This window comes from Schistocerca serialis, chromosome 3 (assembly GCF_023864345.2).
Source record: "Schistocerca serialis cubense isolate TAMUIC-IGC-003099 chromosome 3, iqSchSeri2.2, whole genome shotgun sequence".
NCBI lineage: Eukaryota > Metazoa > Arthropoda > Insecta > Orthoptera > Acrididae > Schistocerca > Schistocerca serialis.
In genome coordinates this window covers 65,830,384-65,847,214 of record NC_064640.1, presented here as the reverse complement: position 1 = coordinate 65,847,214, position 16,831 = coordinate 65,830,384, and the positions used below count along the sequence as shown (strand labels likewise).

General features: G+C 36.6%; 1 protein-coding gene across 5 annotated transcripts in view; it reads left to right on the top strand.

The window, feature by feature from the left end:
• LOC126469714 (glycogen debranching enzyme) overlaps positions 1-16,831 on the top strand; it is a 204,835-nt gene that overhangs the window by 176,570 nt on the left and 11,434 nt on the right. For all 5 annotated transcript variants that reach the window (XM_050096902.1, XM_050096903.1, XM_050096900.1 and 2 more), the window contains exons 20-23: positions 760-862; positions 3,009-3,234; positions 8,200-8,347; positions 10,829-11,044. In XM_050096902.1, coding sequence (XP_049952859.1) covers positions 760-862; positions 3,009-3,234; positions 8,200-8,347; positions 10,829-11,044 — 693 coding nt within the window. The remainder of the gene's footprint in view (positions 1-759; positions 863-3,008; positions 3,235-8,199; positions 8,348-10,828; positions 11,045-16,831) is intronic.

Genomic DNA, 16,831 nt, shown 5'->3' with positions numbered 1-16,831 from the left:
GACATTGTCAGTTGGGTTCAATAGAGACAAGAGACAAGGTATGTGCTATTACTCTAATGTTCCACTTGATATTGCAGCATATTTACGTAAATTTCATTGAATTTTTTGTCGTAGAGTTGGTTTTCATCTGAAAAAAGAGGAAATAAAAATTTAGAAAATGAATGAATGTTGGCATTTAATGCAAAATTTTTAGTATTCTTGTGTTGCTGGAAAAAGTTGGTCCATGGAAGAGTTAAGCTAAATGAAAATGATTATGGTAATTTTATATACAGTGTAGTATAATGACTGTAATGTGATGATGACACTAGACACAGAAGTGGCTGGGACTATATATTGGCAAATATCTTATGCCTCTCAAATAATCCTAAGGGAGCCAGAAAGCTTTGGTTCCCCACTTGATGAATGAATAACCATCTACAGTGACACGTGTACAGTACAGTTTTAAACACTCTGGAGCTTTTCTATGTTTCTTTCTAAACAACTTTCTCTTCATGAGTGAAGAGTGCCAATGTGTTAATGTCACAATAAATTTCAGGTTTAAAATATATCTTCAAAGCTACAAATATAGTCTGTTAACAAAAATTACAATGTTCACTGTTATCACCTGAAACTCTTTTATGTGTGTGGATTCTTGTTCTAACAATTCAAGATTTAACTGTAGTTTATTGTGATGATGATATGAAATCAATACTCATGTGGCAGTAAATTCATCAGTTCATGTGTCCATTGAGCATACTAAAGCATGTTTTTTATTTGCAGGTTTACCTCATTTTGCAACTGGTTATGTACGCAACTGGGGCAGAGACACTTTCATTGCACTAAGAGGTCTATTCATCCTAACAGGCAGATACCAAGATGCAAGGTAACTAATGAGAATCATTGTAAACTCTTTTTTTCAGTTGATATCATTTAGCTATTCATTCACGCAAATTAGTAATTATTTTCTGTTATAGAAGACAGGACATCGTCTATTAATAATGAAGAGAACTCTGTGACCAGTTGCTCTTTCTTTGCAATGTTACTAGGATAAAAACCGTTCTGGTGACATTATCCATATTCAGTAGCTCAGAGTGCAAATTTACATGCATAATAGCTGCATGAAATACCAAGCAATAACTTGGAGTACCATGTCCTTGTGCTGTTGTTATAAAAGTTTTATCCCAAGGGAACAGAGTCACTCCATTCCAAATTTCCACAATACATATAATATGTCTGTTTACTTTTGGAAATTTGTACCTTAGTCTTCCAAAGGTGAGCACCTCATGTAAAACTGATTTTACTCAACACTGTCTAAAAGAAAACTTTGTGGTGTCAGATTAGGACACACACAAATTTTGTAGATGACTGTAGTGTTCCACAATAGTAACACTGTAAAATAACATGCAACATGTGCTTCAAGTGATATTCTTGTGGTGGCTAATTAGTTATTGTGGTAAAAAATCTATCTACATTTCCTAAAATATACAGGATTTGAGAAATGAGAAATGCTAACTGGCTATTGTTTGAAATGAAATGCAGACATTGTAAGATTTCAAAGGAGTCCCTGATTATAAAATTAAATATCTCAAAAACTAAGATCAATAAATAAGTGCAATGAATGGTATGTTTATTGTGAAAGCTGCAAGAATCTTATACAGAAAGTATACAGAGGTCCAGAGCCACCAGGACATACCCGTACAAGCTGTGTGGTGGGGGCCAGACTTTGCAAACCACATTCTAACAGTGGTTGATAATGAAGAATGTTATGTAGGCTCCACCTGTTTCACAGATGAGGCACACTTCTACCTAAATAGAATTGTGAATAGATAAAACTGTCAATTTGGGGGTTCCAAAACTCCTCATTTGTGTGAAATGAAACCACTTATTCTCCCAAGTTTACTTTTTGGGCTATGGTATGCTGTGGAGGCATTATTGGTACTTTTTTCATGCAATTAACTATCACGAGTGAACATTACATTGCAATTTTGGTGCAATTTGTCACCACACAGTTAGCGTTTGAGGATCAGACAGGCACTGAGTGGTTCATGCAAATCAGGCGAGACCCCACTGCACCAAACAGATGTTTCACTTTCTTGGTGAATACTTCAGGAGTAGAGTCATTTTGTTGACGTATTGCAAATTTACTGGTGCAGGGATGGATTGGCCTCCATATTTGCCCGATCTGACTCCTTGTGATTAGATTTGTAGAGAACATTGAAAGACACTGGAACCATCCCACCATGCTGGACAGGCTGGAATCAGCAATCTATGTGACATCTGACTCCATTTCCACTGACACTACAGGATGTGATGGCAAATTTCATTGTTTGTGTGTGCCACCTCTGCACTGCTAGTGGCGGACATTTTGAAAATATTGTGATGTGATTGCAAAATATGCTTCCAGAGGATGAGATTAATTGTGCACACCGATACTCTGTGAGCTGCACAGTGTAAAATGCCATTTGTTAGCACGTTTTTGGACTATTTTGAAACTTCTGTATAAAATTCGTACAGCTTTCACAACAAACATACTGTCTGTTGCACTATATTGATTGGAGTCTTCAAGACACTTAATTTTGAAATCTGGGGCTCCTTCACACTGGACACCGTATAAAACACACACACACACACACACACACACACACACACAAACCTGCACATGTGTGTGTGCATGTAAAGCTACTCTTGTCTCCTGACACAACCACCTGATTGCAGCAGGAGCCAGCATCACAAGAGAGAGAGAGAGAGAGAGAGAGAGAAGCTCTAGCCATTGACTTTGCCTAAAACCTATACATTTTTCCATTTTTAGTAAATATTGCTTTGTTACTAGGCATTGTCTCTAGTTTGTGAGCTGTGATCCATCCTCTTTATATTATGTAAAGTACTACTTATAAAATCTTAATAACATTAAATAACTATTTGAAATAAATAATATATGGGGTGTAAATACTATAGTAGTATTCTAACTGTTACAGTTGTGGATAATTTGAATAATTTCATGAAAATGCTTTTTTGTTGCTCTCTGTTAGGTATCACATTCTTGCTTATGCTGCTTGCTTACGCCATGGACTTATACCTAATCTCTTAGATGGAGGAAGCAAGGCTCGTTTCAATTGTCGTGATGCAGTATGGTGGTGGCTGCACTGCATTCATAGTTATGTTAATGAAGCTCCAGATGGACATAACATTCTTAAAGACAAAGTGTCAAGACTTTTCCCAACAGATGATTCTCCAGCACTCCCTGCTGGTCAAGTTGTAAGTTATAGTTGTATTTCTTTCTTCATTTGTCCTCTCTCCTGTCCACTTCTTATTAAAATTATTTTTGCTCTTCTTTTGGTCTCAGCTGTACAACCTGAATATCTGAAACCAGGACATGTGTTGTTTCTTTGGATTTGTAATTTCTACTAGACTGTGATATTCCTTACATGTGGACATAGCATATATATATGATTGTGTGTGTGTGTGTGTGTGTGTGTGTGTGTGTGTGTGTGTGTGTGTGTGGGTGGGTGGGTGAGTGAGTGAATGTGTGCGCATGTTCAGAAATTTCTTATTCTAGGTTTTCATAAAGTGACAGCAGGGACTGGAACTCACTAATAGGACTCCTTTGACCCAGATAGTGTTTACATATGGTCTGGAAATCTTTAGGAAGCATAGGACCTCAGCAGTGTTCCACATGGAATGTGTTCCACCTTCACAGAGCTATAAAAAGATATCTTCAAAGCTTATGTGCTTCCTTATACAAGTGCAGCAGGTGATGATTTCATGTTAAAAGTTGACAGTGCTCAACCACACAAAGCTTGTTTTCAATGGGAAACAATTAAGGGCACAGAGTGGCCAGTTCAACTTGCAGTTTGAATCCTCCAGATGCTCTCAAGAGGCCTATGTTTACTAACTGTCCTCTTCCCCTCCCCTGACCATTGCTGCGCCAAACAGCATATTTGTAAGAAGAATGATATTCACTTCTTATGAAGCAGTCACACTCAATATCAGCAGGACTTGTGTTCTGAAAAAAACCTATATTTCCATTTTGTACATCACAAACATGATCTAAGCTCAAACATAAAGTCTATATCAGGAATTGTTTCATATTTTATTTGTATCACATCATATTTTCTACACTTTGCATAAGTTTCATCTCCTTTGACATACAACTTGTTATATTCCCTTGATATGTACAAATACTACATGCAGACATTATAATGCATGTAACTGTAATTGCATACTCAGAATGCTAAAGTCACTTCTTAACAACAGTGTTCCTATTAGCTACATGCTTTGCTGTAAGCAATGTAGCGCATAACAATAATGGCATAATATTTACAGTGTGCACTACATAGAGTATTGATTCAGCATTTAAAAAGTTATAAATAAATAGGATAATTCATTGAAGTGTTTCTTAAATTTATAAATGTCTTATACAAATCATTGCAATGTTCTCATTTATAATAATAGAGTACACTTCAATTATTTGTCCAGTTTTTGTAGAACATTTTTAAACTCAGTGTATCAGTACTGTATCACAACAAAATTGTAATACACACTCCAAATATTATGTCATTGTCATTACATACTACACTGCTTATAGCAAAGTGTATAACAAGTAGGAATACTGTTGAAACTTTCCTGGAAGATTAAAACTGTGTGCCAAACTGGGAGTCAGACCTGGGGCTTTTGCCTTATGCGGGCAAATGCTCTAGTAAATGAGCTATACAAGCATGACTAATGACCATAATTATCTCTTATGCTGCCTTCCAAACTTCACAGAATTAAGTTGAGGTACTGGAGAAAATGAAGCTGTGCGTGCAGGTCATGAGTAGGGCTTAGGTAGATTTGTCAATAAGAGCAGTTGCCCACAAAACAAAAAGATCCCAGGTTCAAGTTCAGGTCCAGCACATAGCTTTAATCTGTCAGGAAAGTTTCAAAATCAGCACACACTCTGCTGCAGAACAAGAATTTATTCAGAAAGAACATTGTTGATAAAAAGGTGGCACTAAAATTCTGAAGAAGCAGACAATTGCAGGTTTATGCCTGGCAATAACTGTACATAGTATTTGTGCAAATCAAGGAGGAATCACAAGTTGTATGTCAAATGAGATAAAACTTACTCAAAGTATAGAACACATCGTGTGGCATGAATAAAATATGAAACGATTCCTGATATAGATTTTATGTTTGAGATTACAACATACTTGTGTTGTACAAAATGGACATGACAATTTTTTGTAGCACAAGTCATGTTAATATTGAGTGTGATTGCTTCATTAAAAGTGAATATCATGCTTGTTAAAAATATGCTAATTTAGCATGGAAAGGGTCTGGAGTGGGGAAGAGAACAGTCAATACCAACAAATCTCTTGAGATTATCTTGAGGATCAAGCTGCAGATTGTAATGGCCACTCTTTGCTTTCCACTGAAAACAAGAACTGTGTTTTTAAACACTGTAACATATTACTATGAAACCATCACCTGCTCCTCTTGTAGAGTGTGTCCAAAAGTCTGGGTACCTAGGGAATTCTGAAAATAATAATAAACCACATTTTAGTAACTTTAACATTAATCAGTAATAGCTTCAACATGATCTGTGTGCTTTTCAATGCATAATTTGATGGACTTTTCAATATTAAGGTTAAATGGATGGAACAGGTCTGAATTTCTGTCAATTTTATCACACTAACTGGGAATGCATTCTGTCAGGTGGTTTAAATTTGTAATCTTCATCGAGTAAAGTTCCTCTTTCAGCATTCCTCAGAAAAAGAAATCAAGTGGAGAAATGAGGGGAATGAGGGGACCACTCCACATGACCTCTTGTCCCAATCCAGTGAGGAAAGTTGCCATTCAACCAATCTCTAACAGCTGCAGCAAAATGGGCAGGGGCCCCATCCTGCTGAAGCTGGTCTTTGAACTCCCTCACCCAAACACTCAATTTGAGGCATCAGTTTTGTGTCTCAACATGTTCAGATAAGTCTCACCCAGTATATATTCATCAAAGAAGACAGGTCCTAGCACATGAGCTTTCCACAAACTACACCACACCATCACATTTTGGCAGCCCTGCTGTTTAGATGGACTCGTCCAATGTGGATTGCCTTGAGACCAGTATCAAAGATTTTGTCTGTTCACTTTACTACTGACATAAAACACAGTTTCATCACTGAACACCACTCAGTCTTTAGTAAAATTGATATTTTCATCCAATTTATCTACAGGCCATTCACACATCTGCATGCATTTATTGAGGTCATCTTCATTTAAGTGGTGCAATATCCATAACTTGTACAAATGAAACCTCTCCTCTGCCAAGATTCTGTGGTGGTTGACCTTTGAACACCCAATTCTGTGGATATCCAACATGGTGATTTCCTTTGGCTAGCATAAACCTTGGCCAAGACAGCCTCTTTTGAAGTCTTTGGTAGTCCGAAACAAGGTTTGTCCAACACACAGCGTGTTTCTTTAAACTTGGTGATTAATTTCCTGATGGCAGTAAAACAAATAGGTTGATGATGAGGGTGTCAGAGGTTAAAGTCTTCTGCAATCTTGCAATATGCCCATCCTTCTCATCCACTTAAGAGTACCATTATTAGAAATCCTTGTGCACCCAGACTTTGTGGACACCCTGTATGAACATGTACAAAATCGACAAAGATGTCTTTTCATAGATACATGTAATCACAGTTACATGTGGAACAACACAGAGCTGGAAATTCCTGGCAGATTAAAACTGCGTGTCAGATGAGTTTTGAACTTAGGATTTTTGTTGTTCATGGACAAGTGTTCTTCTGACGGAGCTACGAGTCATGGCTTATGAAGATTTACTTCCAACAGTACCTATCTCCGACCTTACAAACACAGTTTTAATCTGCCAGGAAGTTTCATATCAGTGCACACTCCACTGCAGAGTGAAAAATTCATTCTTGAAATATCCTTCCCCATCTCCACACTGGCCTTTCTTCCAGGAGTGGCTAGTCCTGCAAATTTCATGGGAGAACTTCTGTGAAGTTTGGAAGGTAGGAGAATATGTACTGGCAGAGTTAAAAAAGGATGAGTTGTGAGTCATGCTTGAGTAGTTCAGTCAGTTGAGCACTTGCCCATGAAAGACAAAGGTCCTGAGTTTGAGTCACAGTCCTGCACAAAGTTTTAATCTGCCAGGAAGTTCCATATCAATGCACACTCTGCTGCAGAGTGAAAAATTCATTCTGGAAACACAGAGGTCCATGTGGTTTTCTAAAGAGATCACCCCACAAACGAATATTGCCCGGTCCAAAGTATTCCTGTTAATGAGTTTCAGCCTCTGTTGTCACTCTGCAAGCTATACCCTGTAATATATCAATTTATGTGTTGACTTAAAGTCTCTTGTACATATTGACACTCCAGCAGTTAAGTGTTCACTCCTCCAGTGATTGGTAAACAGTACTCTTGTAGCTGATTATCTTGTGCATGTGTGACCTATGTAGAGCACTTATGCTGTATTCAGCAAGATTGGCAGTAGATGGGATTTGATTTTGGTCTTATTGCTACAAGTGCTTAATGGCAAATACTGGCTGTTCTAGAATGTCTTCTTTAATGTCATTTCTGTTATTTTCCATTAAAATACAAATTAAATCTTCAGAGCCATCTTCTCATTGAGTACATTCAGTATATAAGTAATTAGTGATCAGATCACAGTTTATTGGAAGTTAATCACCTTCTTGTCACGTAAGCAGCCATATTTCTTCATTCGTTAAACCCCCGCAGTCTTTATAAAGGAATCTCAGACTGTTTACATTGCTCTCACTTTCAACAATATCACCAGTTTGAATCTGCAAAATTTTAAATTAATTTCAAAATATGAACCCATTACTAACATTTTGTTTTGTTTTGCTTTCAATAATTCTAGTATCCAATACTTTACTTGTTCAATCTTTTATTCTAATTGCATGCTTCTCCCTATAATTAGTATATCAAAACCATTGCAAGCTTTGATACCTACCTACATTTGTGAGGATGGTTGTTCAGATCCCTATTTGGCGATCCAGATTTAGGTTTTCCATGATTTTGCTAAATCTCGTAAGGCAACTGCCAGGACAATTCCTTTATAAAAGACTTGGATGATTTCCTTTCCCAGTTCAAACCTATGAACTATCCCTAATTGCTTTTTCACCGACAGGTCATCTCAAACTGGCAATATAAAAGTATTAAAATAAGGAACTACTGAAAAATAACTTGCTTTTTCCTTATTTTTAGGATCAGCCTCTCCATGATGTCATGCAAGAGGCACTAAGTGTTCATTTCCAAGGCCTTTGCTTCCGAGAGCGTAATGCTGGTCGAAGTATTGATGCACATATGACTGACAAAGGCTTCAACAATCAAATAGGTGTACATCCAGAAACAGGTATGCTATTGAAGGAAACAGCCCATTTCTTTTATAACAGACTAACATATTCAATACTCAAGACCAAATATCTTTTTACTGAACTTCTGCTAATATACGTATTTATGTTTTTATTGGGTACTTTGCTGTTATCTTAAACTCACTGAACAAAGTAGTAGTCACCTGACTGTAAAAGAGCACACTGGTCATTTTGGAGCACTGTAGATAATGGTGAACTGGCACCTGGTGGTCATGTGACTGTCCACCACTGACATAAGTCATGGCATTGAAGTGGTGTGTATCTGCCAGTCCATTCTATGGAATCAGCACAGTAAGACTGGTTGACATGTAGATGTGACATAATGGCTAGCATGTTTACATGTTTGGACATGTCCATGACCACACCACGACTGTTGCCCAGTTAGTTGGTATGTCAATGAAGGCTGTTCATCATGTCTACAATAAATGGTGTACCACTTGTGGCCATGTAGCATGGCATAAGAACAATGATTATAAAGAGAACATAACTGACAGGGATCAGAGGCAAGTGGTGCACCTCATTAATGACTAGAATTGCTACTATAAGTGAATGCAAGCCCATGTCAACCAGTTTCCAAGTGAACATTATGAAACAAACTGCCTGTAATAGACATGGAGTCTGACACCATGCAAAAGTCTACTGCTCACAGCAGCCCGTAAACCTGCAAGCCTTCAGTGGGCCAAATGACACAGAAACTAGACAGTAGCTGGCTGGAGGCATGTAGTGCAGTCCAGTGAGTTGCAATTTTGGTTCTTTTCAAATGAAGCAAGGCATCAAGTACATCAATAGCTCACCCACAGTGGGTGAAGGTGGTTTTATGATGTTTGGGTTTCTTTTTTCATACAATGACTTGGACACATTTATTCATGCTACCATGAACATGAACCAGGATGTTTACTTCAGTACTTTCAGTGAACCTTTATTCTATATCTTCATGATTAGTATGCTGTGGATATGCCTGTCTTCTAACATGACAACAGCTGTGTTCATAGGTATACACACATATGTTACTGTTTTGACAAACACTCAGCACACTATCGTGCCTTGACTGGCCTACCTTAATCCTATAGAAAATGACTGGGACTATTTGTATCAGCAAGTGAAACATAGCAAATGAAAACCACACAATTTGGTAGCTCTCTGGGATCTAACTTTCAATGAGTGGCTTCAGATGGATATGGCACATCTGAAGAAACTTGTGGACATTCTTACTTGCCAGATTAATGGCGTTATCAAGGCTAGACTTAATGTTACTGGTATTAGCATGACATATCTTTGGTGTGATTAATTTATTGTGTGTTGGGTTATGTTTCTCTATTGATGTATTCTGTGTCTGCACAGCATCAATTGATTTACAAATCCTCGTTATAAATAACTACGTAATGTGCAATTGACATATTTATCAAATTATTAATCTCTAGTTCAGCTTTCACAGAAAGGATTAATTTTATTCACTACATGTGGCATAATTTTTTCTGCCACTGCAATCATAAGTGGTCAACACACAAAAATCTGCACACACCAAACGCAGCATGAATCACGTTGAATATGACCACTATATTAATGATTTTGCATGTATATATGACAACAATTCTGTTACTTGTCCAACATTTTATAAAATTGTTGATTCTTGCTTAAGTCCTCTAGTTGACTATGGAAAAGTGTCTGCAGTTTACTTGCTGCTGAAAAATATATGTCAAAGAAATGACAAGCTCATGCAAATGTTTAAAGCATGGTAAACCTCTGCGTTGACAAATAGTAATAAAATATAATGGCCTTCAGCAAATACATGCACAACATCTTGTTGAAAAATGGACATCATTACAAGTTTCTTGTGTTGACCATTTTCACAGCAGCTGTATTTAAATTACAGTAGTTAATAAAATAACATAAAATAAAAACACGTTTTGGTTGCTGCACATTAAGTTTTTTTATTTATCTTGTGCACCTGGATGTGTTTTGCCTTAGTTACATGGCATCTTCATTAGGTGTCAGATCAATATCTAATTCATTATTTTTAAGTCAAATAGCTTTACCTCAGGTGGAGAACTGGTTGAAAGTTTGCCATTTTCCTTTTGGTCACTGTCTTCAGCATGTAGCACTTTAACTGCCATTTTCTGTGTGCGTTACATTTCTCCACGCTCTTGTACCCTGGCATTAGAGTAACAAGGAAGGTGACAATGTGGTTGAGGCACTGGACTCACCTTCAGGAGGATTAGAGTTCACATTGCAATATGGACATCTGCAAAGTTTTCTGTCATTTCCCTACATCACATAAGGCAAACTTCAAGATGGGTCCTTTGGAAATGACAGGAACAATTACCTTCCCATCCTTTCTCCACCACGCATTGATAACATTGCATCAGTGGGCTGTGAAGCCCAACCATGTATCAGCTTGTGAAGTGTGACTGAAAATATGCTTGCAGTTGTTATGTTTATGTAATCTGATAATTGTTTTACAGGTTTTGTCTTTGGAGGAAATTCATACAACTGTGGGACATGGATGGACAAAATGGGTTCCAGTGATAAGGCTGGCAACAGGGGGAAACCAGCAACCCCACGTGATGGAAGTGCTGTAGAAATTGTAGCACTGTGTAAATCAACCTTAAGATGGCTTGCAAGTCTTCATGAACAGGGACGTTTCCCATACAGCAGTGTACAACGGAGTAGCAAGAATGGTATGGTTTAACTATTTTTTTCTATGTTATAATTACTGTAAGAAACATCTGAAACACAAATAATGACTAAAGAGCCATAACATGAAGATTATCCAGTCAGTAGTTTCTGTAGCCACATTTGGCAGCTACTGTTCACAATGGCATGGATCTACAAGTCCTTGTTGTAAGTACAAAGACAGATGGAAACAGATATCCACATATAGATACGCATTTCTTTTGGAGAATCTCTGAGATGACACTCTGCATCAGTTTGACAGAGTTGATATTTGGCAGACTTTGAGACCAGAAAGTCAATTGTAATGTATCATTTTGAACTCCTGAAAGCAACAGAAAAGGTCTTGACCTTGGGGATTGGACCATTGTCTTGCTGAGAAATGCAATTTTCTGTGGAATGCAATTTTCTGTGGAAAAGACATCAACCATGCAGTTATATAAATGTTCAACAATAATATTGATGAAATCCTTTATTTTGCTGTCTTGATTGCATTGAAATGCAATAATGGGCCACTTTGTATATTCAAATTTTTATTTACATGTGATCAAGACTGTAAAATAAAAGTTTTCATTATTGAATGATCACTACAGTCTCACAACAGTATTATGTCATCATTTATTGAATAATAATTGTATAGTCCACAGCTTCACCAAAGAACTGAGGAGGGCAGCTTAAGTGATCGTTCCGCATATCATTGTACAGCAACCACATGCATCATTTAAGCCATATTTCAAGGAAGCATTCAGCTAGAAGGCCGCATTCGTCACCTACCAAATAGCATGTATGATTCATCTGACAATGCAATACATTGCCGTTGTTCCATCGCCTTTTATTATTTTGACTCACCATTTCACTTGTCTGTTGTAGCTGAACATCAATGTTTTAGCAGGTCTACTATGGTTTTTCCAGTTTGTTTTCATTAATAGGCACATCTAAGAACTTAAAATTTTCTACCCTGTTTATTCTTTTGTGCTGGTATATTAAATTAATAGGAGGTGAGATGTTATTGACAGTACAAAACTGGATGAACAGCATTGTTTCAAAGTTTGAAACAGCCTATTTGTGCAAAACCATTCAGTAACTTTCACAAAATTTACTACTTTCTCAGTTGATGCTTCTTTGTTTAGATTCACAGTAATGCTTGTATCATCTGGAAACAGGACTAATTCTTCCTCCTGATTAAAATTAAATTGCACATAGTTAACATAAAGCTAGAACACTAGTGGGTCAAGATCTAACTGTGCAGATGATGTGACATCCCTCTTTCTGTTACTCAAACAACCTAGAGTAACTTGTTGTATTCTGTTTCTTAAATAACAATTAAACCAGGGATTTACTGAACTGCATATTCCATAAAAACTTAACTTCTCTAATGGAATATTATGACTGATAGAATCAAATGCCTTTGATAAGTCACAGAAGATCCCAGTTGGTGATGTTTTACCATTCAAACATTTTATCATGTGGTCAGTAAATGTTTAAACTGCTGACTCAATAGAAGGGCCCTTTTGGAACACAAACTGTAACTGGCTAAGTATCCCAGTACTACACGGGTGGGTGACACCTCTGGAGTACATTACATTTTTAAAACCTTAAGATACTTATATAAGGAGTGACACTTGCAATAGTTACTGATGTCTGTGGAGTTGCTTTTTTATAGAGAGGCATAACAATGACATATTTCAATCTTTCTGGGGAAACCCTGAGTTAATGATGTTTTATGTCTGTGATTAAGAACATTACATATTAGAGGGCTACAACTTTTTAATGTCTTATTGGACATATTATCTTCTCCATATGAACTTTTTCTTTTTAAAGTCATGATTTTCTTCCTTATTTCAGATGATGATGTAAGATTAATTTTTATTTCACCAAATGTCCTCTGTATTGCTTCTTCAGTGTATTGTTTTGCTTTCCCTTCTGAACTATGCACATCAGTTTCCTCATCTGCTACACATGGAATAGTGTCATCTTGAATGGCTTCTTTCCCTATCTGAAACAAGGTGCAAAAATATTCAGTCAGATCTTGATAAGATTTCAAAGTGATTCAAAGATTGGTAACGTGCCAAAATGTTCAAAAATGTAAAATTTACACGTTACAATACAAAAAAACATAGTATCCTATGACTATAATATCAACAATTCACAGTTGCAATTAGTCAATTCATATAAATACCTGGGTGTAACACTTCGTATGAATATGAAAGGGAACAATCACAAAGGCTCAGCTGTAGGTAAAGTAGGAGGCAGACTTCAGTCTATAGGTAGAATGTTAGGGAAATACAACCAGTTTGCTAAAGAAATTGCTTACATATAACTCTTCTGACCCATCCTAGAATATTGCTCAAGTTTGCGAGACCCATACCAAATAGGGCTATCAGGGGACACTGAATGTATAGAGAGGAGGACAGTAAAAATAGCCACAAGTTTGTTTGAACCATGGGAGAGTGTCAAAGAAATGCTGAAGAAACTGAACTGGCAGACTCTTGAAGACAGATGTAAACTGTCCTGGGAAGTTTACTTACAAAGTTTCAAGAACCAGCTTTAAATAATGACTTAAGGCATATACTACAGCCATCCATGTATCACTCTCATAGGGATGTTAAGACAAGATTAGATTAATTAGAACCATTCTTGCCACACTTCACATGTAAATGGATTTGGAAAACTGGTACCATCTGCCATGCACTTCACAGTGGTTTGCAGAATATAGATGTAGATATTCCATGGTTATTGATATAAATTAATGCCACTGCATGTGAACATTTGCTGAACCTCATCCCAATTAGTGTGCCACACGTTTCCTTTATTGAAAAAATGCACCTGACACATTACTTAGTCTATACCTTTTATAGCAGAGGTTTGATCGAAATATTTGGTTTATCAATGTATGTAAAGCAAAATGAGCTTCCAGATGTTTTCACCATAATTTTGTCTTTTCCATCGCATGTATTTCAGTTCAAGGTGTAAGTGCAGAAATGTTCTATGCCATAACATTCAGTTTTAAACTTCTCATGCGTAGCTCTTAAATAGTTTATTTCTCTTAGTTTGCTACAAATCCATCTGTAGCATGGCCTTTCCCTTTTCCTATCAAATCTTGCAAGCTGCTGCACAGACTTTTTACATATTTGTTTATTCATTTATTTTAATTGCTTCCTTTAGACCTACTATCTCTGTTTGTATAATAGTTCATATATTTAACATTTTTTGAATTTTTTACATGCTTTAATTGATTCCAAGGTTGTTTGTCAGCATAAAAATAAAAATAATAATAATAATAGTAATTGTTAAGAAATGATGTATGAGACATTTTCTTTCCTACACTTCATTTGTCCTTATACTGTGTTACAAAAGTTTAATGTGGCTCACTGTGTTTTCTACCTACAGCTACTTTTTTATTCTTCTCTTTTATTGATACTCAAATGTGTCAGTACACTGGTGATCATGCAGGAGTTTCATTCAGGAGGAGTGGGTTTCAAATACTTGTTCAGCCATACTTATTTAGATTTCTCAGTTACTTTAGATCACTTCAGATGAACATCAGGATGGTTCCTTAAAAAAGGCTAGAGTTGATTTTCCTAATACTGATATTGAAGGGACATTAAATTTTAAATTCTTCTTTGTGTGGCCATATTGTCTGTAGTTGCTTTACAATTCCTGAGGATATTTTTGTTCTGTCATTACGTTTATAAGAAAATGAGTGTTTTTCTCACCAGATGTGTCTCACTTTATTGATTTAAAGCATCATCAGTTGTCTGTAATTAAAGATATTTACAATTTGATTTGTTTTCTAGATAGAAAAAACAGTTTGTTAATAAACTGTATGTTTTTACTTATGGTAGTTTGTGCTCAGTTTTTGGCTACATCAGGAAATGCTGTCCATTAGCACATTTTTTGTTCCTTTATTTGTTAAGCACTGATAATAGTGGTCTAATTTTATGCTGTTTTGCAGAACTTTGTGTAAAATTAGACCACAATTATCAGTGCCTAATGAAGAAAGAAACCAAAAATGTACTGACAGGTGGCATTCCCTGATGTAGCTGAAAAACCAAGCATAAATTACCATGAGTAAAAGTCAACAATTTGTTAATCTATAAAATTAATCAAATTGTAAATATCTTCAATTACAGACTGCTGATGATGCTTTACTTCAATAAAGCAAAACATGTCTTCTGAGAAAAACACATTTTCTTGTAGCTCTAACGACTGAACAAAAATACCCTCAGGAATTAAATTCTAACTTTGCAAAGAGGGTGCTTGTTTGTATCCCATTTCACTGCTGCTTCCTGTTCCATTCACATATGGAGTGTGGGAACAATGACTTCTGAAATACCGATGTGTATGCTTTAATTTGTCTTTACAGTCCCTACAGGAGTTATACATTGGAGGCTATAGCATATTACTTGCCTTATTGATGTTCTTGAAATTTTTTAAGTAGGCTTTCTTGGGATAGTTTACATACATCTTCAAGAGCCTGCAAGCTCTTTTTACTCAGCATATCTGTGGCACTCTCTCAGGAGTTAAACAAACTTGTGACAATTCTTGCTGCTCTTTTTCACATATTGTCAACAAGCCATGTTACTGGATCCCACACAATTGAGTAGTATTATAGGATGGGTGGGATGAGCATTTTGTAAGCAATATCATTTGCAGACTGACAGCATTTTTACAGTATCCTATCAGTGAACTGATTCCTGCCACTTGCTTTACCTGTCATTAACTCTGTGTGATGGTTCCAGTTCATGTCACCATAAATTGTTGCAGCAAAGTAGCATGAGTTGAATGATTACAGTTGTTACACAATGTTGTTGTCATAGGATACTATGTAAGATTGTGGAAAGCCCAGAATATTTAAAGCAAGTTGCCAATGTATGTACCATTTTGAAACCTTATCAAGATCTGACTGGATATCTGTGCAACTTTTTTGAGGTATGATAACTGCGTCATCTGTGAAAATACTGAGGCTACACAAACTCCTGGGGTGTACCTGGAATTACTTCTACATCTGTAATGACTCTCCACCCAAGATAATGTACTGCATCCTCCCTACCAAAAATGCCTCAATCTTGCCACAGTCTCATTTGATGCCCCATACAGTTGTAGTTTTGTTAATAAGCACTTTAGTTGGACTGATACAAATTATTTTCAGAAAGTAAGTATTGCATGCACCTGAGTGCCTTGATCCACAACTTTCAGAATCTCATGTGAGAAAATTGCACGTTGGGTTTTGCATGACAAATGTTTTGGAATCCACACTGGTTGGTACGGAGGAGGCCATTCTGCGTGGGATACCTTATTACATTTGAGCTCTTTGTTCTAATATTCTACAATAGATAAATGTAAAAGATATAGGTGGCAGTTTTGTGTACCACTTCTTTTACTCTTCTTGTAGATTCATGTGTCTTATGCTTTCCTCCAGCAACTGTGAACAGCTTTTTGTTCAAGAGATCTATGGTACACATCATGGTTAAGAGAGGGGCCAACTCAGTTGCAAATTCTGTATAGACTCTAGCAGGGATTCCATCAGACCACGAGCCCTTGTCCAAATCACTTCACCTGTGCTGCTTTGACTATTTAATTAAATCCTTTTTTTGGTCAGTTTTTTCTCATAATATTTGTAATTCTCATAGCGATTCTACATTATGCATGATTTTCACAACTTCAGACTGCATTTTCCCACTGTTCCTAAGCTTTATCTATCAAAGTATAACATACACACCTTAAGAAAATTGTTTCACATTATGAAATGTCTTTGTATGAAAAGGCTTTGTAATCACATTACAGCAAATAAT